The following is a 22,584-nucleotide window of genomic DNA, read 5'->3' as shown; positions in this document are numbered from 1 at the left end:
CCATTTCCACCATCTCCCAGCCCCTGGCAACCAGCATTCTGCTCTGTTCCTCTGCGTTTGCCATTTTTAGATTCCACGTATATGTGAGATGACACAATATTTGTCTTTCTCTGTCTCTTATTTCACTAAGCATAATGCCCTCAAGGTTCGTGCTTGGGGAGCTTTATAAATACACCAGTGTCGGGGCCTCATCCCCTAGAGATTCTAACGTAATTGGTCTAAGGTGTGTTAGAGCTTCAGTAGTGTTTAAGACCTCTCTCAGTCATTCGAGTATTTGCCCAAGCTTGAGAAGTACTGCTCTAAACTGTACCATCAGATTAATGAGTAGATTTGAGGTCCATTTGATTACCTTTCTGTAGAAAAAGCAAAAAACTGATGGGATGAGGTGCAAAGTCAGGTCAGCACTCAAGGCCCACACATATATCACCTAGTGGCACACTCCTAGGTTTGAAAGAACACGTTCTATAAACTGCAGGCTTTTGAAACCCAGGTGTCAACAGGTGACTTGTCTCTAGACGGACCAGCAGGAATCTTCCTATTTGGAGGGGCATTCTTTTCACTGCCTTTCCAAAATGCTAGACTGGACTCAACACCAAAAAGCATGAGCAATCATTTCCTCTTCACGTCGCTTCCAGCCTTCGTGGCAAGATGCATATCTCAGGTGTGTGCTAGGCTGCAACAGGAGTGACCTTTGCCGGGAGCAGTGGATAGCTTATGGCCAACGTGGCTTGAGTTATACATAACTAGAAATTACTAGCGTCTCTTTGTTTTCACTGTATTTACGTTTTTTATTATTACCTCCTCTTTATGGCAAGAGATAATGGCTATTTATCTAAAACTGTAATATGTTTCCTTTTTAAACTGAATGAAGTTCCAGTTATATAAAATGAATTAAGTCCTAGACACCTACCATACACCCCAGTGTCTATAGTTAACAATACTATGTTGAATACTTAAAATTTTGCTGAGTGGGTGGATCTTGTGTAAAATGTTCTTACCACAAAAAAAGTAATTAAAAATGGTGGGAGGAAACTTCTGAAGGTGATGCATATGTTTATGGCATTGATGGTGGCATTGGTTTCATGGGTGTATAATTAGTACCAAACTCATCCAGTGGTATACACTAAATAGGTACACTTTTTGTATGCCAATCTCACCTCAATCAAGTGGTTTATAAAAAAGAAAAAGAAAGAAGTCAGAACTCTTGGGTTTGAGCCTTAATGTATCAACTTAGTGTCGGCTACTTTAAGACGCAACCAGAGGTGTACCAAATGAAAACGAATCTCAATTGAAAATTGAAAAAAAATTAGGGAAAAGAATGAATCATACGTTTAAAGTAGTAAATAATAATCCGTAACGGTGCAGGTGGTGTGCTACGTCAAGAGAAAACAGATACGGAAATGCCCTCTCGTCCAAACCCTTTTCCACTCCGTCCCAAAAACGAGGAACTCCAAATGACGGACGTGAGAACACACTGAAAATGTGAGAAGGGAAAGCTACCTTTCCCCAAATCACCCAGGCCACAGTGCCCTGCTACAGGCACCCATAGTGCGACACATGTCCACGCAGGACAGCCCCTCACACCCATCCTGGCCAGACCCTGAGGCACTGAAGTTGTAGCACTTGGTGTTCTTGGGGTCCCATGGACAGTCTCCAGCGGGCAGGAGCCCGTTCACTGATCTTGCAGCCTTCAGAGTCATTTACAAAAAATCTACCCCAAATACTTGCAGACTATTTGGATTTTGGATCAAATCTTTTAAAATATGAAAGATCGGCGTGCCTTTGGAATACCTCTGTGTGTGTGTGCACGCATGCGATTAGTTATTCAATCAAATACCATCTCCTTACCCATCCACAACATATAATAAAACACAGAATTACCCACAAGTTGGTAAAATATATTTTATTTGTTCATAAAAAGAAATAGTATGAATTACCAGAATTTCATTTTCCTAGAAACATCTTTCTCTGTGTAAAATTAATTTGTGTTATACATAGGACAAAATACTTGATTTAATTTTTTTTTCTTTTTGTACATATTGGTTATTCTAACATCCAGGTTATAGAGGACACACTGCTAGAATGTGCAGTATTCCAGATTACTGGGCTGAATGAAACTCAGTCATAAATTAATGTTACAAAAGTGAGAAAAAAAATCTAACCACACCTTGAAGTTTTACTGACCATCTTTCTTGATCAACTGAAAAGAAAAAGGACATTGACTTCCATGTCAGCCTTTTAGACACTATGCGTTTCTACTTTAGCGGAACCTTCCATTTTCCTTTCTCATGAAAATATCCTGGGGGGATCTGAAACTGCGTTTCTCCAAAGGCCTACAATGTACCTGTTACTCAAAATGACTTCGTAGGAGGATCCCATGAAGAAGACAACTTTTCTTCCTTCATCTTCCAATTAAACGTTTATGATGCAGTTACTACACCTAAACACCCTTCCAGGTACCACTTACCAAGTACGAACACCTCAAAGACAGCGTGGGCTCGACAGGAACAACAACAACCTCCAAATATTTTGTTAACCTTTTTGTTCGTTTTTAAACAAACTGAGCGGAATAAAGTACCCCATGAATATCAGAGCTTCTCCTGTAATGCGGAAGAAAACCAGAACGCGTTAGGACAAATTGCCAAACCAGAAATGGTGTTTGTCTTCTAGCAGCTAAAAGGTTAAGTCGGTGGCCGTGCAGACTTCTCCAGGAGGAAGACACGTGTGCCCTGTAATAAGTATCATGCGATGGGGGGTAACCTTGGGGCCGATGCTGAGTCAGGAGCCGTCAGGAACTGTAAGCCGTCAGACTCCTCGGAAGAGATGCACAGGAAGTCTGATTTATTTGTCTTCCACAGAAAAACGCGCTCTAGTCCTTCAGTGCTAATTATCGACATCTGTTTGGATTCAAGGATTTGACCCAGAATAGAATCTTGACTCACTTCAGTGTTCATGACTAAATGACCCTCCTTCTCTCTGAGGATTTCCTGTTTTAGTTTTAAGGCAGGGAATAAACAACTTAATCGAAAATGGTCCAGCTTAGAAAGGCAAGCAGGGCCCTGGAGGGGAGGGAAAAGTTCACGTGCATTTCCCCACTGCTTCGTGGCAAACCCTCCTCTGAACTTTTTTTGCAAGCTGACATCACGCACCGTGTCAGAGCACGAGAGTGGACAGAAAGCAGACAGGGCAGGATCAGGTGGCAGGTGGGGGCTGGCTTTGACTTTAAGCGATGTTATGCTATAATGGAAAAGAGGTGTTCCCAGTGTTATTTCTAATGAGCCTTCTGATAGGAGAAATGCACGATCAATTAGCACCCTTCTGAAGATGTCTTTGACACCCAAGCAGCAAGAGGGAAGAGCCATGCCATGATCATGGGCATTCCCCTAAGTGCAGGTCTACACGGCTTGGCAGAGGCAGTAACAAAGCTATGAAATGCACACAGCATCTCAGGAATGCACAGAGCTCCCGCCTCCAGTCCCCGTGCGCCCATCCTCCTATACCTTAGCTTTGCAGCTAAGCACAAACTAGCTACGTCGGGGCTAAAACTTGTGGGCAAAGACAGACCAGATTATCAATAAGACATCCCTTAAAGACCAGTGTTTTGTTTCACTGGCGAGCAAGTTATCCCATAGAACATACCAAAGTGTCCTTTGTAAATATCACAACCCAACCATTTTGACACTATCTTCCCATATATTCCTTAGTGAAAGTATAACACAAATGACAATTCTTTGATATTGCTATACGGTTACCCAACTGCCACTAGCTGGTCATCACAAACGACCCCTCCAGTGCCCCCTCCACGAAGAGGTAGGGGAGAGAATTCTGCATCGGCAGCAACAGTGCTGGTACCCCTTCTGCCAGGGCCTGGCTAAAACAAGGGACAGCGGCACAGGCTCGAGCGCTTACAGGCAACACGGGCCAGCGTTCCCAGTCTCTTTACAAGAGCCTCTCCTGGTTCTCGCTGTTTGCCTGTGGGCTACAGACCGTGTTGTCTGAGATGAGCTAGGAATTCCAGGGAGGGGAGTTCCAGACATCAAACAGGGGCTGGCTTTGCACCTAGCGGCACCTTGGTAGACTCAGATGGCGTGGGATGAACCCGGCCCCTTCAGGTCTCGACACCCTTGGTTCGATCCGGGGGTTCTGCTAGCCTAGGGGATTCTTTGGTGTGTCAAAGCAGAGCCGTCTGCCTGGAGAACGGAACACGATGCACTCGCATGCAAATTAGAAGGGATCGTCTTTATTTCTAAAGCAGCACCCGAGCATCTCAGATGCGGGACCTGCAGAAGTGGGGACTGATATTTGCCTACGCTTCAAGCCAGTTATTGAACCAGGGATGGGGCAGAAGATGAGGCAGGGGCATCCTTCAGAATCAAAAGGTAAAGTCAAGGGCCCTGACAGGCAGACTCTAAAAGGATGTGGATGTCCCTGCCAAGGTAGTGATTCCCCCGCGTGCTGAGCGGACTTGGGGGGAAAAGCTAGCGCTGTGGTTTGGAGTCTACGCCCTCGGATGTGTCAGCACGTCAGCGAGGAAGCTGCTATGTGAAGGTCTGGCAGCTCGGAGCTCCCAGAGGTGCCCAGGCAGGAGGGGAGATGGAAGCTTCCGTATGAGGAGGTGGGCAAGTGCATCCAGACAGCGATCGAAGGCTGCATACCCGTAACAACGAAAATCTCAAGTTGTGCTTTTCTTCTTTTTAAATACAATGGGTAGAAAGAAAGAAAAAAAAAAAAAAAAAAAAAAGGAAGCACCATCCATTGTGAAGACGAGAAGAAAATCTTAGAAACACTTTGGAATGTGAACAGATTACGTGACTCTAAAGAGCGTGGCTAGGCAGCTTAGTGAGTTAATTGCTTATGAATTAAAAATAAATTATTATAAAATAGATTTCTGTACATTTTACATACATATAATCTCTCTCAATATTTCCTAAGCCCCGGGTGGGGAGGGGGGCGGGGCGGGAGGGTCTGATCAGTCCCAGCCGAAGTCGTGGCCCGTCATCTGGTAGAACTTGCGGTTGAAAGGCCGGTAGAAGTCGCGCAGCCGCCGCAGGACCTGGCCGTCGATCTCGGGGTGGGGTCTGCCCTTGGTCTTGCCCAGGCAGTGAGGGCGGCCGCTGCCCTCGGCCTTCTTGAGGCAGGGGAAGCCCTTGGTCTGGTTGAAGTAGAAGTGCTTGTCGGAGATGATGCGCTTGAGGCCCAGGAAGTCCTGCACGCGGCCCAGCTCGCCGGCCGGGTCGCGCACCAGCCGCTCGCCGCTCACGAAGAGCAGCTGGCGGGCGGGGAAGTGGCGCAGCCAGCGCTCCAGGTGCTCGGCGTACAGGCCGATCTGGATGGCGCTCCACGCCCGGTCCACGAGGCCCGCCGTCCGGTTCCTGAAGGCCAGGCTCTCGAAGCTGGGGATGTCGGGCCGCTTGGACAGCGTCTGCGTGTAGTCCGAGACGGCCCTGGTCACCGGGTCCCGCACCACCACCAGGAGCTTGGTGTCCTTGGACATGGCCGAGATGCGCGCGGGCGCCTCGCGCGTCACGAAGTAGCTGGGCGTCTTCTCCATGGTGATCTGCCCCTCCAGGGTCCTCGGCATCAGGTCCCTGCGCGGAGCAGAAAGGCACGTTAGGGCCTGAAAACTGAGCTCCTTCCCAGCAGAGGGAGGGTCTTACAGACCCGGAGCCTGAGTTGAGGTAACTGCTCCGCTTACTAGATGTGTGACCGTGATCGCGGAGAAGTCGCACAGACGCAAGGCTGTGCACCCCTGGTTCCTCGCGGATGTACTTAATGGGAAATAATAACACTACCGATCTCCTACGGTTGTTGTGATGATTAAACGTATTCATATACCTCAACAGCTTAGAAAAGTGCCTGGCATAGGCAGGGAGACTTGTATGATATCTTTCTTAGCATAATTTAAACATAACTACGTAGGCAAAACTGCTATAACCTACAGGAAAGATAGGACATGATATTTGGACCAAAAAGCAGTTCTGTGTGGTGATGAGCACTAAAAATCACAGGCATCAATGATGTAAGACTGCGTCTGATTTGCTCCCTGAGTTCCAGCATCCGAATATGTGAAACGAGAATGATTTCCACCCACTGCATTTGGTTGTTGCGGGGTTTGTAAAATGAAAGTATTTAGCTTAACATTTAAGCACTGTGGGCTTGGACATCAGACCGCCTGGGTTCAAATCCCAGCTCGGTCACTTATAAGGTGTCTCATCTTCAGCAACTTACTTTCTGGCCGCCTCTCCTCAGCTGTAAGAATAAAGATGATAACACCAACCTTATGGGAGTTTAATGAGGATTAAGACAATTAATGATCATAATATGCTTTGAACATGCCTGGCATACGTTATATATTCGATATTCACTAGCTGCGGCTACTACTCCATTATTATGATCATTAGGACCGTGTTCAGTACACAGTTTAGAGCACACAGTAGGACCATGCTGAACATGCATGTGTACACGTTGGTGTGTGTACATCGGAAGGCGATGTGTTACCTAATCGGACACTAAGTAGCGGTCACAGATGTACAATCTTCCATTTGCTACGGGATAGAGATTTCTGATTGATTCCAACCTGGGCCCAGAAATTGGAAAAAAGACAATTTCCACAACATTTTTGACCAAATATCTACCTCTCAGTAGGACATTCTGAACTTCCAGCTTCAAGCCATCCCTAATCTACTGAGACCAAAATCCCTCTAGGGAGACATTTATGGAAATGATGATATAAACTCTATTGCAAGAGGCAGAAAGGGCAACGGGCTCCTCCTTCACAGCTAGTTAGAGGAAGCATGCTTCTCCCCGAAGGACTGCCTTGCAGCCCTGCAGCTGCCCCCGGCTTAAGCTAAAGCTGGATTGACCCACTTTGCCCATTAACCACTTAGACAAACGTAGCCGTGTCATCAGGCTAACGTGATGAAGGATTACAGAGGGGCCCGGCTCGCAACTTATTTTGCATTTCACTCAAAAGCAGATCGAGTTTGATCAAGTCCGAGCTGTTTCCAGTGTTCAGCCATTTGTACCTAGACTGAATCTACAAGAAAGGGTTTAATATTCAGAATCCAAGTGCTATACCGTTATGACTGAGGGAAACCCAACCCGCCAAGTTCTCCAGGGCCAGGGCAGATGGAGTGGGTTTGGGGTCTGTCTTCAGAGGGTCTAAACGCGTAGGAACTTTGAATGAACCAGAGAAGTTCTAAAAGCCTTATAATTCTGATGTTCTCCAGTAGCAAAGGTTGCCTTAATTTTCTTTTTCTGCCTCTTTTCTTTCTTCAGGTGGCACGCCTCCTCCCAGGGTCCAGCAAGTGAACTTACTGTTTGAACTGGCAAATTACACAACAACAAAGAGGAAGGTTATTGAAATGGATGTAACCCAACGCACTACAGCCGAACAGAGGCCAAGACATTGACACAAAGCAGATGATGGAAGTCAATGAACTTGAACTTCAGAGAGGGGACAAGCGGCAAGCCACATTGGGTTGGGGTGGGCCCATCTCCCCCTTGGATTGAGCAAAACTAGGAAGAGTCAGGGAAACATCCGGTCCCCTGTTTCCCTCTCCTGGGGGAGAATGACCTCTTGCTTGGTTACAGAAATACCCCACCTATGCACACTATTGTAAATAAAATAGATAACCAACAAGGACCTAGTGCAGAGCACAGGGAACTCTACTCAATATTTTGTAATAACCTATAAGGGAAAAGAATCTGAAAAAGAATATAGATAGACAGATACAGATATATGTATAAGCGAGTCACTGTGCTGTAACCTGAAACTAACGCAATGTCGCGAATCAACTTTACCCCAATAAAAAAAAAAATACCCACACGTTTGCTGACCTCCAACAGCAATCTTTTTTCTTAATTCTAAAGATCTACTTGTTAACCTACATACAGTGAACAATCATTCTTGGTGTCCAGTTGCATGACTTCGGACACATACATAGAAATCTTTAACAACCAGCATCACCGGTTCTATCAATCCCAAATCTTCCCCTTGTGCTGCCCCTTTCCAACGAAGAGCTTAAAGCAAGCACCTTCCACAAGGCAAATCCCCTTACAAATAGCCCGAGGCTGCCCAAATCCTTGTTTGGATACCCTTGGGAGGAAAATCTTGATTGAAAAGAGAAAATGGTCAATAGAGACTTAGACATTTTGACATCACAGATCTATTTACTGTTGCTTAAAAAAAAAAAAGAAGCTACAAGTTTTCATGAGGGTGAACATCCCTGGCCACATGCCTGCCTTTCCAGGCCTCAGCCTCCTGGTCTGTGAATTAGCACCGAAGAGGAGGTCGCCTTCTGACAAACTGCACTGAGGACGATCCCACTGTGGGGTCAGGTTGGTAACCGGCCAGGAAGCCGAAAGGCTGCATCACTTTTAGCTGCTCCCAAAGCCCACGTCCGGCCCCTGAGAATTCAAAAAACAACAGAGCAGCCAGGAGAAACCTTTACACACAGAAGAATCAGGATTTCTAGGAAGGTTACACCTCTCCTCCCCACCCTGGAAACAACTAAATAAACCTCCACAGTCCGAAATCCACATGGGGAATAAGGATGCCCGCCCCCTGTTTTTTGAGCAGCTGATAAACCCGCAAGTATCAGCAACAAAACTCAAAAACGCTGGGATCCCCAGAGATGCAGGGAGAGGTGGGGCTGAACAGGTAGAGCACAGAAGATTTTTAGGGCAGTGAAAATACCGAGTGATACCGTCATGACGGATACGTGTCATTATGCGTTTGTCAAGCCCACAGAACGGACATCTCCAAGGGTGGGCCCTGCTGTATGTAAACTATGGACTTGGGGCGATGATGACTGATGTGTCAGTGTAAGCTCATCGTAACCAGTGGACCACTCTGATGGGGGAAGGCTGTGCTTCGCGGGGAGCAGGAGACCTATAGGAATGTGGTTGAACCCCAAATTCATGCACCAGTGCTCAGTTTCTGGAACTTTGATCTTTCTGCTTGATTTTGCTGTGACCCTAAAACTGCTCTAAAAAATAAATAAATAAAATCTGCTTAAAAAAAAAAAAAACAGCAACCCCGACCACGCTGCGATCCCTTCTCTCCTTGGCTTCCTGTCTGTGAAGGATGGTTTCCTCCTTGGGAAGAACGGGGTCGCACACCCTTGCACCCTCAGCCCGGGCCTCAAGTGCAGGTGCAGCACGCTCACCGGGGTCCTTTCCTAACCCTCACCTTCCTCTGCGGCTCCAGTCGAGGGCTCTCCCTGGGATGCTGGGATCACGGCACCTGTGACCACTCGGGAAAAAAGAAAACCCTTTCCTCCCAGGGAACACTGAGGGCTGTCAAAGGTAGCACATCTTAACCTGTGACAGGCAAGATCAGGGACTAAACAGCCAACTTCCTGCCTTGAAAATACATGCCAGAAAAACTCAGACAACGAACAAAAAATAACAAGTCTTCTTTTATGAAAGGATGCCCTTGGGTTCCTGGGATCTGACTGCTCGGCTGCCCAAGCCCCTCCCTCATCCTTTCCTCCTCCAGAGGCCTGGTCCACCCTGCCTGGTCCCCAAGGAAGGCAGTCAGGCTGAGGTTAGCTGAGTGCGTCAATCTCCCCATCACAGAGGCCGGGGAAGCGCTCAGTTGGCTAACTTGAAAAGGGCAGAAGGGTAGCTGGGGGGTCACAGGGAGGGGACATTGCCAAGGAGCAAACTGCAAAGCTGCCGACAGTCCCGGAGGTGACAGACACTGGCAGGGTCGGGGGCGAGGAGAGGGCACATGTCCCCAGAAGCTAGCGGGTGCTCTGGAGTCCCCAGGGTCATTAGAGACCTAATCAGAGGGGTTTCTGTAGTGACAAGTGTGTGGGAAGCTGGTGTCACCTCTTCTGAAGGCGGCCGTGCTCACCATGATACCACCGATGCCACACGGCTGTCACCTCTTCTGAAGTCCCATCTACCAGCCCTGAACATCCACCCCAAACTCTCCCCCGGGGCGGTGCCTTTCTACCTTGTGACCTTATAAATTACAGTGGACTTCAGGGGGAGGGGAGGGGGGCAAAGACAGAGGTCCAGCCTTGTAGCTTCCATCCCGACAGAAAGATGAGACACCCAGGGATGAGAAAGGAACTCTTCCTGTAAACTTGACTGTGGACAAGGAGACACCGGCAGCTCCTGAGACTTGCAACTCGAGCTGTAAGTTGTAACCCTGGGAAGTTTCTTCTTTAAAGCAGTTTTCTTCCCAGGGGAGGAGTGGGGGGGGAGGGAGGAAGATGGGGATCAGCTCAGCCCCTTCTTATCTGGAACCTTCTTCCTTTGTAGGAAGTCTCTGAGCCCACCAGATCGGAGCTCCCCTTCAAAGGGCCACATCTCCATAAATAATTATCTCCATTTGGGTGAGATGTTTGCATATCAAAGAACTCCTCTGGGAGGGTTTCAAATAATTTAAAATGAAATTGTAAATAGTCTGTTGCTCTCCGTGTCTCTCTGGTCCCCAGGAGCAGCTGGGCTCCCGGAAGTGATGTCATTATTCATTATAAAGTTTACTGGGTCTTTTTACTTTCTTTCTTTCTTTTTTTTTCTTTCTTTTTTTAAGGTAATGGGTAGGAAAGAAGAAAAATAACAAAGGATGGACTCCCCCGGGTCCCCTCCTTGGCCAACCCTCTCTCCTTTCTCCCTGCCCAGCCCCCAACCCCACTGCAAGGATTTGGCCTCCATTGTCCTAGAATTTCAATACTGCTCAGAAAATGAAAAGCCTTTGAATGCCATAAGGGGGTGGGGCTCAAAAGAGCATCTCACTCCTCTGGGTCAACTCAAGATTCCTTTCATTTTGGCAGAGTCCTCTGTTATAGACCCTGCTTCACAAAGGCCTGAGTTCCTGTTCCTCGAAGGGGCTGGGGGGCTGGGGGGGGTGGAGGGAGGGTTTCAATTAAAAGCTAATAGCCTTTTGTGTCTGCGCTCTGTGGGGCGTTGCTCGTGTTTATCGGACCTCACTGTGTGCGGGCACAAATCATGTGAAATCAGAGTAATCTGTGTCCCGTTTCCTGAAAAAAAAAAGAAAAAGAAAAAAATTTTTTTCATCAATAGAAAAAAGTTTTCCGGGAAGCACACTCTCTCGAAAGTAAAAGTAAAATCAGCCCTGCCATTGGGCAGACAGGGCAGAGCAGGGGACCCAGAAAGGGGAGATGCACCAGATGCAGAGGCGGAAAGGCTGCCGCTGAAGCAGCTCTGCCCCTTCCTGCTTCGGCAAATTCTTCTCTGTGCAGACCTGACCTGCTCATCAGAGATGAACTCTCATCAGTGCGGGCTTCCCGTCTGGAACCGGCTCCTTTTCCCTGGGGCGGTGGGAGCCCCAGCTCTGCCTGGGTTACCTCCCAGGCAACAAAGGGCCAGCCCTCAGGCTGTTACACTGACTGGTGTGTGTCACAGGCTCCGGTAAATCCTCTCCCAGCTCCCTGCTTCATCCCAAGAAAGTCTGCCTACCCTGTGCCCTGGGCAACGAGGTGCAAATGTTTGTAAACAGACCCTGACTCCAGAGCTTCTGAGCCATTCCACACCGCCCGTCAACACAGCGTGGATGAAAATCACTTCCCCACCAGGGAAGCACCGCCCCCCCACCCCCCCACCCCACGCCCCACCCCACCCCCGCACCCCACCCCCCCACCCCCCCACCCCACCCCCACCCGCACCCCCACCCCCCACCCCACCCCCACCCCCGCTTCTCCCAGGGCAAAGGGAGGGACTTCCTGGCCCAGCGAAAGCCCAGTGGGCACTGGGCACACGAAGCCCTGGGCTCTGGTTCCTGCCCTGCCACTGACAAGAGCCTAAGACCTCGGACGAGGCACTCAAAGCTTTGGGCTCAGTTTCCTGTGTATAAAAATTAATGGACTGGGGGACTTCCCTGGTGGTGCAGTGGTAAAGAATCCACCTTCCAATGCAGGGGACAGGGGTTCGATCCCTGGTCGGGGAACTAAGATCCCACGTGCCACGAGGCAACTGAGCCCATGCGCCACAACTACTGAGCTCTCACGCCTCAACCAGAGAGCCCGAGTGCTAAAAACTACAGAGCCCACGCGCTCTGCGGCCCACAACTAGAGAGGCGACCGCGCGCCACAACGAAAGAGCCTGCATATCACAACTAAGACCTGACGCAGCCAAAAAATAAAAAAATAATAAACAAAATAAATATTAAAAAAATAATGGATTGGTTTAAAAGGGGGTTCTTAGGCTCTAAAATTCTGTACGGGGACCCTTACAATCTCCATCTCTTCCTCCCCACCCTCATGCCACCCCCTGCTCCTCCAGCCAGCCATAGGTTGGCACAAGTTGGTAAAGGAGAACCTATATAAATATTCGATGATTGAATTGGTACAAAGTGTACTTCAAAGTGTACCTTGGGGGTACAGATCAACCCCAAGAGTGCAATTCAGGTGGAAGTCAATGTCAAGGGTGTCCTAAAACTAGGCACTCACTCGTTAGGCAACCTGGTGCCTGGTGGAATAGAAAGGAAAGTAGGGTTCAAGGTCAGGCTGTGTGTCTTCAGGCAAGTTGCCTAACATCTCTGAGCTGTCTCTCTGCATTTGTAAAATGGAGGTATTTGTCCTGCTTTAAAAAAAAAATGAGATTCAAATGTAGTTCATATGTGAATAAGCTCTTAAAGCAGCAAAACCCTTCCTATGGGTAAGGTGGAATGAACCCCACTTATGTCCCCTCTTTATTATCTCCTTTGACTTATGGCTCTAAATAGTAGGGATATTTCTAGGGAAATATTGCTAAGGAAAAAGAAATTCCACATTGGTTCTTAAATTCAAAGTCTCCTGTAAAACAAATATTTGAAAGAGTCTCCGTTTCCTGAAATTCTTCACTTGTGCTAGGAAGGATCCCATGTTTGGACCTTCCTTCTTAGTTCCCTGGTAGGACCTTGGAGACCAAGAAAAACCAAACTCCCCTTCTTGGGTTGACATCACTGAACGGATGTGATGATCCTAGCCAAAGGGGAGCAGGAAATGAGGCAGTGTTTCATATGAACGTACCCTACTTTGGAAGGTTCTTTCTTTCTCTCTCTCTTTGCTTCCTTCCTTCTTTCTCTCTTTCCTTCTTTCCTTCTCTCCTTCCTTCCTTCCTTCCTCCTTCTCTCTCTCTCTCTCTTTCTTACTTTCTTTCCATGGCAGAGAATGAGGTTTACCTGAAGTAAAACAGCCCGTTTAGGGGCAGGGGTCCATCCCTGGCTGCTGAAAAGAAACAACCCAACTGCGGAAACCAGATTCACAGAATGAAGAGTTGATATAATCCATTACCTTCCCGCCTCCTGACTGCAGGGACAGTAGGAGTTTGGGATGAGAGAGAAATCCCAGTCAATCCTCGACTTAAGTCCAAGACAATGGCCCCATCCCTCTCCCTGCTCCCCTTCTACTTTACAAAGAGAACTCTACTTTATGGTTATCAACTGAAAAGTTGATATAAAGTATAAAGTAAATTAGGTCAATAAAAACCCCAGACGTAAGTTTAAGCTAAACTGAAGGGAAATGAGAGCAAAACAACTTCCCTTATCACAGGCTTTAAATAGCTCGAGAACATTTTAGAGAAGAAAAGAGGTGCTTTCTAGAGAACATCCTTGGGAGTGTATAAACCTGGAGACACTGCCGACAAAGAAAACCCTTCAGTTTCTTATTTGCATGCCGATAATCAGTAGCAATTATTTCTTCCCAGTTGGTCTGACCTAGTGCTTGAAGCTGATCGGAAGGTGTCTAGAGAAAGGAAGTGACATGGCAAGGCCGATGGAAACTCTGAAGACACCCATCAGGACTTCCCCGGTGGTGCAGTGGTTAAGAATCCGCCTCCCAATGCAGGGGACACAGGTTCAAGCCCTGGTCCGGGAAGATCCCACATGCCGCGTAGCAACTAAGCCCGTGCGCCACAACTACTGAGACTGCACTCTGGAGCCTGCGAACCACAACTACTGAGCCTGCGTGCCACAACTACTGAAGCCCGCGCAGCTAGAGCCCATGCTCTGCAACAAGAGAAGCCACTACGATGAGAAGCCCGCGCACCACAAGGAAGAGTAGCCCGCGCTCACCACAACTAGAGAAAGCCCGTGCGCAGCAACGAAGACCCAACGCAGCCAAGATAAATAAATAAAATTATTTAAAAAATAAAATAAAGACACCCATCAAAGTGCCCTCTCTCCTACTCTTTTGGGGATTCTCAGCTTGTGAAGTACGGAAGCTTTCCAGAGCCAGTTTTCAGGAGGAGAAAGTCGCATCCATTCATTATCACAGGTCACCATTTTTTAAATAAAAACTCAGTGCATCTGTAACAGATTACTATATAAAGTCCAACTTGCTTGTGTGTTTCGTGTCCAAAGATAGGACAGATGGAAAGTCTTGGCGGCTGAAGCTCTGCTCAAGTGTTCTGTATTACTTGAGCACGTCTCATCAAGATTGTTCAAATTCTATGAGAACTTCCTGATAGACGGTGAGTCTTAAAATTTCCAGCGATGCTTCTGTGCTTGAGACAAGGCGTTCCCTCCCCCCGACTCCACAACTCGCACAAGGGAACAAAACTGTAAGCGCCAGGGAGATCAAATAACCAAATGGGTAGTGAGAGGGCTGCTAAGAATTACAAGCAAGATTAGCCTTTTACCCTGCATTAGCCCCAGTGAAAAACTAACCCTGTAACTATTTTTAAGCCCTAATGACGATTTCTAAGAACAAAATGTTTGGTTGACTCTTATGGCCCGCCATGTTTTGTTTTGTATTTATAGGGACGGTGAATTGTAAAGATTTTTATCTTCAAAAGAAATACAAGAACAAAACCCGGCAAAACACCCAGCATAGGAAGCACTGGAACATAATCTGCTGGATGAACACATAAACGAATGAATGAAAGGAAGTGAACGAGCAGTGCTTAAAGCCGATGACTAGAGGTCACAATGCAAATATGTAAAGAGAACTGGGGGCAATCTGGGATCATAAATTACCATGTGGGCCAGGTTTGAAAATGGTGAGCATCTCAGGATCCCAATGCTCAAAGGAGTTAATGCTAGAGCAACATTTATGTATCATCCTGCCCATTATATTAGGTGACACATTTACATTACGAGGCCGAACACATAAAGAAGGTCTTGACCTTGAGTGCTGAGCTACAGCAAAGAACAAGTTCCTTATGTCACCTGTGGAACAGAAGCCAGCCATGGGCGCCTCTTACTTTCGAACTTTAGATGCACCACCTCTTGGGGCCGGTAATAAACCACTTTCTCTCAAAATGGTAAGTGGTCGCTTTAACAACAGTAAGAAAAAAGAAATGACTCTAATGAGCTGATGTCTATTCATTGTCATTTTACTTATTATTTTGCTTACATTATTAAAATTCATTTGCATTCATCAAATGATGGTGGGGTGAGATACCCCACATGTCTCTCCCCTGGGTCTGAAAAAGAAAACGGACCAGGAATGTGGACATAGTCTCTCTCACGGATGGTTAAGGAATCAGTGAAATGGCACGTAGCTATCATTCACGGGGATGATTCTTGCCCTCCAGGGGCTTGCTGTGTATTTAGAGAGAAATTCCACATCCAGGAAGTTTGCCAATACATATTACATTGAAATGTGGAAAAGAAGCACCCAGACATCGTGTCCTTTGGGACATCTAAAGCTTCCTTGAGCTGGTCCCAAGGGCGGGTGGAAGTGAAGATATCAAGAACAGAAGATACCCGAGTGTAAGAACATAAGACAGAGATTAAAACATTGGGCTTGGACTGAAGTTTGTTTGTTTGTTTGTGGAATGGTGAGAAATAAGGCAAGAAAGATTGGAAAGCAGGCTGGAGTGGTCCCCTTTCCCCTCTGCTCTCACGATGTTCAACATGACATTCAAGCTCCCTGCCCAGGTGTCTCCCTGCTTTTCCCTAAGGACATGCTATGTCCCCTACCTTCCTTTTTCACCCTTCACCCCAGCCATGGGCAAGCAGAGCCCTCCTCCTTCTAGTACATTCCTATGGCACTCATTCCTTCCCCAGGCTGGGCTAGCAATTCTGCTCCCCTCTTAGGACCACCACCCTCCCTGCAAATACACATATGCGTGTGCGCGCGCACATGCACAAACGTTAGCATAACCTTTCTCTAGCTGCTATTATAGACTTCGAGGGGGTTGAGGACTGGGCTCTGCCTTATTTGCACTGTGGCCAAAATATATGGCTCTTAGATGAATGAAGGGTAAATGAATAAACGAACAAACGCCAGACAGAATTTGGATTTGAGGCAATGAGAAGCCACATCAAACGTGGGAGGTGAGTGGCTTCAAGATGTATCAGGAGTGGGGGAGACTGTGCTTCCCAGCAGCATATTTTAAACAGATCTGGGCTTTTAGCTGGTGATAAATTCCATGAGGCTACTGAGGACTGATACAAGAAGATGTAAAGACATTTGGAATAGGCAGAAAAGATTACTGGATGTCTCCAGTGGAAAACTGTGCCGTGTGTTATCTGGAGCTAGCCATTTTATTGCCTTTGAGATATTCTGCAACTCTGTAAATTATAGGCAACAACATAGCAAAAGGCAATGTAAGTCTGGACCATTGGCATGCAAATAAGTGCTTTCTGGTGGAACTTCTGTGGGTTTCCTTTTCCACCTCCCACTACATGGAAAAAGCCAGATTCCACCTATTTGTAATTCATCTCAATGCTCCTTTATGTCAAGGAAACTTAAGTTCTTTTGACTTCTCCTTTGGACCAATGGTAACATCTGTCTGGTTCTCACTAATATTGGGTCGGCCAAAAAGTTCATTCCTTTTTTTCTGTAACATCGTATGGAAAAACCCGAACCAACTTTCTGGCCAACCCAATAATAAGTAAAATAAAATCCTTAACGTGCTCATTAAAGAAATATAAACCTTAACATTATAACTGGATGAGAGTCCTGATTTTACCTTTTGCTTTTAGAAAATTACCCTTTACCAAAAAGGCTGGATTAGCCATGTGCTTTTTACGAGTGCTATCCAAAAGAAGATGTGGTACATAATAGACAATGGACTTGGCCATAAAAAAAGTCATTTGCAGCAACATGGATGGACCTAGAGATTATCATACTAAGTGAAGTAAGGCAGAAAGAAAGACAAATACCATAAGATATCACTAATCTGTGGACTCTGAAATATGACACAAATGAACTTATCTACGAAACAGAAACAGACTCACAGACATAGAGAACAGATTTGTGGTTGCCAAGGGGGGGGGGATGGAGTGGGAGGTTGGGATTAGCAGATGCAAACTACTATATATAGAATGGATAAAAAACAAGGTCCTACTGTAGAGCACAGGGACCTATATTCCATATCCTGTGATAAACCATAGTAGAAAAGAATATGAAAAAGAATGTATAGATATGTACAACTGAGTCACTTTGCTATACCGCAGAAATTAACAGAGCATTGTACATCAACTATACTTCAGTAAAATAAATTAAAAAAAAAAATAAGAGTGCTATCCACACCAGTGGCTGTTACCCCACAGCATCCTCTATATATAACCCTGTCCCCAACTTAGTACCAAGAACAGCCATACTTTCTTTTGAGCAAACAGCTTGTTTGAGTGATTTGTGTAACTGAGGCGTGTCTGCCTGTGAAGGCTGTCATGGAGCTGAGGGTCATGTCCACTGTCATTTGAGAGACATTTCTCAGGCCAGTTCCTGGCTCCATTTTATGGCCCCGCTATCGATTCTCCTGTCTTACTCTCACATTTTATGTGTTTGTGGCTCTTTCGGTATCATTCACAAGCCACCTGGAGTATGTGTTCAAGAAGGGCAGATACACAATAAATGCAGTTCCACAGATCTGAGTGGGAAAGAGGTGTTGGGGTGAAAACCACAGAATGGCTGATTCGAAGACACGCAGACGGAAGGAAAAAAGAAATGTTGGTAACAGGTTTGAGACGAGGAAAGACCTTCAGTTTTTAAGCAAGATGTACTGAGGGCGGAGTCCTTCTGCGTTCTGAGTTCACCCACAGAAACTGTAGCTTCCCACACAGTGTTCAGGGTGAGACTCAGAACACAAGGTCGGTGTTCATCCCAGAAACGTTATAAACAAATGAGGGTTTAGGTTTTTGTGTCCGTATGTAAAAAGCAGAAATGGAGAGCAGGTGAGCATCACCCCAGTTTCTAAGCTAGAAAAGGTTTTCTGGGTCCAGGCAGGTCAGCCTGGGGTGGGGTAGCTTTCCTGGGAGGCCAGCCGGAGGCCGGGGGCCGCGAACAATGGCCACCTCTCCCTGAGATGCTCAGCGCTGTTCTCCATTCACCCACAAAACCAAATAAAGACCTTTAAGCTGCTACTTCCCCAAATGAATTCACTTCCAAATCCCGGGCTGGGAACACGCAGCACTAAGCCCGTGAGCAAACACCCACTAAAGGAGAGAACAAGAGACACTCTCTCGGCTGCCCATTAGCACGTTTGGGAAATTAATCAACCCCCCAACCCCTTCAAAGACATTGTTTCCCTGGGCTGGCTGAGTGCACATCGATTAACTTCTCACGTGGAAGCAGGTAGGACGACCAGCTAACAAAAAGAGGCGTGGAATCAACTCACTGTATAAAGGTGCCCAGAGCTGATGCCCCAACCATCTTCTTTTATTCTTTTCCTTTTTTTTTAAAATGGAAGTATAGTTGATTTATAATATTATATAAGTTATAGGTGTACAACATAGTGATTCAGTATTTTCATAGATTATACTCCACTTAAAGTTATTATAAAATATTGGCTAGGGCTTCCCTGGTGGCGCAGTGGTTGAGAGTCCGCCTGCCGATGCAGGGGACACGGGTTCATGCCCCGGTCCGGGAAGATCCCACATGCCGCGGAGCGGCTGGGCCCGTGAGCCACGGCCGCTGAGCCTGCGCGTCCGGAGCCTGTGCTCCGCAACGGGAGAGGCCACGACAGTGAGGGGCCCGCGTACAGCAAAAAAAAAAAAAAAAAATATTGGCTAGATTTCCTGTGTTGTACAGTGTATCCTTGTAGATTATTTTATACATAGTAGCTTGTACCTCTTCATCCCCTTCTCCATAGTAGCTTGCCCCTCCCCCCCCCACTGGGAACCACTAGTTTGTTCTCTGTGTCTGCTTCTGTTTTGTTATACTCACTAGTTTGTTTTATTTTTTAGATTCCACATATAAGTGATACCATAAGTATTTGTCTTTCTCTCTCTGACTTATTTCACTCAGCATAACGCCCTCTGGTCCATCCATGTTGCCGCAAATGGCGGGATTTCCTTCTTCTTCGTGGCTGAGTAATATTCCACTGCATATATACTGCATCTCCTTAAGCTGTCCCCATGAATCTGGAATTCCAAGAGATTTCTTTACGAGACGAACAGTGTCTGTCCAAGGAAGGACCCCCTTTCCCAGGGCCCTGCTTCCTCTGAAGAGAGAGGGTTTTCCTCTTACTCAGAACAGAAATGGGGCTTGTTAATGATCATGTCAGAATGTTACCCTCACTGACAGGCTGCAAGTCCCAGAGCTGCGTCCTCAGAGCAGGGCACTTCCACTTTTAGGGGTTACAGAGAATTTGGGAAAAGAGCTGGGTGCTGGAGTGCACGTGTGTGACACGCATATGAGCCTCAGTACCCAGGTTCAGGGGGATTACAGACCCGTGGGGGCCATCCACGGGCCCAGGTGGAGAGCCCCGAGAAGGCTCGTCAGCAAGGCGCCAGCCACCAGCCAGCTGCTCGACCATCAGAAGCCCAGACGAGGTGGTGTGTTAGGCAGTCAGCGTACTCAGCACGGTGGACACGTGTTCTCCATCCACCTGTGAGGTCAGCATCACAGTTAGGACCCCCAAGCTTCGCTCACCCCCCCAAAGCTTTGCCTGAACTACCTTCAAATGGGATACGCCTCTGTGTTTTAGTGACATCGATATGATGAGCTGGCATGACAGTGGTCTGCACGTGGTCCTGTAAAGCCACAAAGACACGGCCCACTGTGATGCTCAACAGGGAAGCCAGTCTGCCTCCAGGCAAGAGTGACTAGGCCTCCTTGTGATCAGAAGATGCGTCTCTCTCTCCCTTGGCCGTTATGAGGTCAACCCTAAGACCCGCGCGCGGCACCTCAACCACCAGAAAGGACTGGGCGCCCAGGCTCTCCGTGGGGCGTCTGCTCCACTTTAGAGCCAGGAGAGTGAGGCTGAGGGCGGTTAGACGGAGTTGCCCCAAGTATCCAGCCACGACAAAGCAAGGACTCGGGCTTCAGAAGGTTCAACTCCCAACGTCACGTTCATCCCGGCTCTCAGCAGTTCTAAGAACCTCCAGGATTAAAATGCTCAAATACAGCAACCATGTCCCCAGACCCATCTGACCCATCTATTATCCTACCCCCTTTCTAAAGAGGCGTCCATCTCCCCTCTTTTTCAGACAAAAAAAAAAAAAAAAAAAAATAGGGGCTTCCCTGGTGGCGCAGTGGTTGAGAGTCCGCCTGCCGATGCGGGGGACACGGGTTCGTGCCCCGGTCCGGGAAGATCCCACATGCCGCGGAGCGGCTGGGCCCGTGAGCCATGGCCGCTGAGCCTGCGCGTCCGGAGCCTGTGCTCCGCAACGGGAGAGGCCGCAACAGTGAGAGGCCCGCGTACCGAATAAATAAATAAATAAATAAATAAATGGGGAATTATAAGGGTAAAAATTATAATGGAATAAACATAAATATATATATAAACATATATATATGGAGAGAGAGAATTTAGAAAGTGAAAGCTAAATGTCTCACTGGTTCCCTGCACTTCTGCCCTTTAGCCTTTATTTTAGGAGTTCATTTTTCACCCAACCCAACCGAAACAAATGATATGTGGGATCTTCCCAGACCGGGGCACAAACCCGCGTCCCCCGCATCGGCAGGCGGACTCCCAACCACTGCGTCACCAGGGAAGCTCTAGCCCTGATTTTTTTCAACAGTATCTGTCTCGTAAAGAAATCTCTCGGAACTCCAGTGTCCTGCAGGAGAAAAAGCACTCGCCCTCCCATCCTATAGGACCAACATCACAGACCAGGGCGGCTCTATACGGCTCGCCCAAAAGGCTTTGCTACCACCCTGCTGGGGCCACGGAAAGAATCAAAATTTCTCACAAGGTGTTTTCAGCTATCTCGGACAGAGGAGCTGACCCGAGGCTATACCCGCTCTGCCCTCCTTCTTCCCTTTCAACAAACCAGGTGTGTAGAAGGCAAAGCGAGCTGGTTCTAAACGTCCAGAGGGCAGAAGTCATGACTCAATCCATCGTTAGAAGCAGTGAGACACAAAAGCTGTGCCAGGCGGGACAATCCACTCCAACCAAGAAAAACAGGCTGATAAATAAGTCTTGGGAAGCCACCGAGCAGAGCCCCCAAGAATCAACACGATAGGCTGCCTCCTGTTCTAGCCCATTAACTATTTGAGATTACCATCATGCGGGGAGTCGCCCGTCAGCTGGAAATTAAATTAGCCTGGCTGTAAACCAGGAACGTCAAGTGGAAAATATCTGATGCGCGATCCTGGGGAAAAACTCCACCACCAAACCCCACCCCGTCACGCAGCATCCTTCCATCCTCCAAGCTGGGCCCTTCTGTGCAGTGGCTCTTCTGAACCGGTAAGAAGCACAACGCAGCCCACGGGACGAGACTTTCCTGGTTCTGGCTTTCAGAGAAAAGCACAGTCCACTGGGGTCACTCCTAGTAAAACAGCCAGAGAGGTGGCCTCACGAGACAAAATGGTAAGAAATGTGGCATTCAGAAAGAGACAGAGTAAGAAATGTTCAGATTAGAAAGAAAGAAAGGGGGGGGTGAAGAGAGGGAATGGTAAGAAATGTGGCATTCGGAAAGAGACAGAGTGAGAAATGTTCAGATTAGAAAGAAAGGAGGGGGAGGGTGAAGAGAGGGAATGGTAAGAAATGTGGCATTCAGAAAGAGACAGAGTGAGAAATGTTCAGATTAGAAAGAAAGGAAGGGGGAGGGTGAAGAGAGGGAATGGGGGCAGGGGATAAACACTCATGTGCACCCGGCATCCCTGCGGATGGTCTGTGCAGAGGCATACGTTCCAGTGAGGAGGCAGCAGGCCCTACCCGCACCTTCAGAACAGGTGTGTGCTTGCAAAACCACCTTGCAATTACCAGGCTTGCCAGTTGGCTGTGGCAGCCAAGCCCCGAGCAGCTTCTAAGGTTGTCGGAACCCAGCATCCGAGGGGCTGTTGCTGCGCAGGTCCTCGAGCTGAGAAGTGGAATTTCTAATTACACGGCATTGGGCTCTACCCTGATGACGGGCTCCATCCAGGCAAGCAGAAAGCACCCAGCTTAGAGGATGTGGGTCCCCGAGCACATCCCAAGAGGATCCCAGCCTTTGCCTGTTTTTCTGGGGGGTGGGGCATATTCTCTGATCACCAGCAAAAGCAATTCCTATTTCACACTAGTCAGTGGCACTTCGTAAATACCACTTCCAAGTTGAAATGCTTGAGAGAGAGAGAGGAAAGATGCATAATGAACCATACTAGTTACCCTTTGAAGTCATGATGTTAAAGGCTCACTCACCAAAGCCCTCAGTCCCCCTGACGCTGTCCCACTTGCCTTCCTTTCTCCCCTGCTGGTCCTTCCCTGCGTCCACGACACTTTTTCACATAAACCTCCTTGGCTTTTCACATG

General features: G+C 47.6%; 1 protein-coding gene across 1 annotated transcript in view; it reads right to left on the bottom strand.

The window, feature by feature from the left end:
- Positions 1–1,888: 1,888 nt before the first annotated feature.
- LOC132414736 (heparan sulfate glucosamine 3-O-sulfotransferase 3B1) overlaps positions 1,889–22,584 on the bottom strand; it is a 38,087-nt gene continuing 17,391 nt past the window's right edge. Inside the window, exon 2 of the mRNA XM_059997552.1 lies at positions 1,889–5,588. Within this exon, the coding sequence (XP_059853535.1) occupies positions 4,970–5,588 (619 nt within the window). The 3' untranslated portion in view covers positions 1,889–4,969. The remainder of the gene's footprint in view (positions 5,589–22,584) is intronic.

Source organism: Delphinus delphis, chromosome 19 (genome assembly GCF_949987515.2).
Source record: "Delphinus delphis chromosome 19, mDelDel1.2, whole genome shotgun sequence".
In the NCBI taxonomy this organism is placed as follows: Eukaryota; Metazoa; Chordata; class Mammalia; order Artiodactyla; family Delphinidae; genus Delphinus; species Delphinus delphis.
Note: the sequence above shows the minus strand (reverse complement) of the source record. Positions and strands in the feature narration are given on the sequence as shown.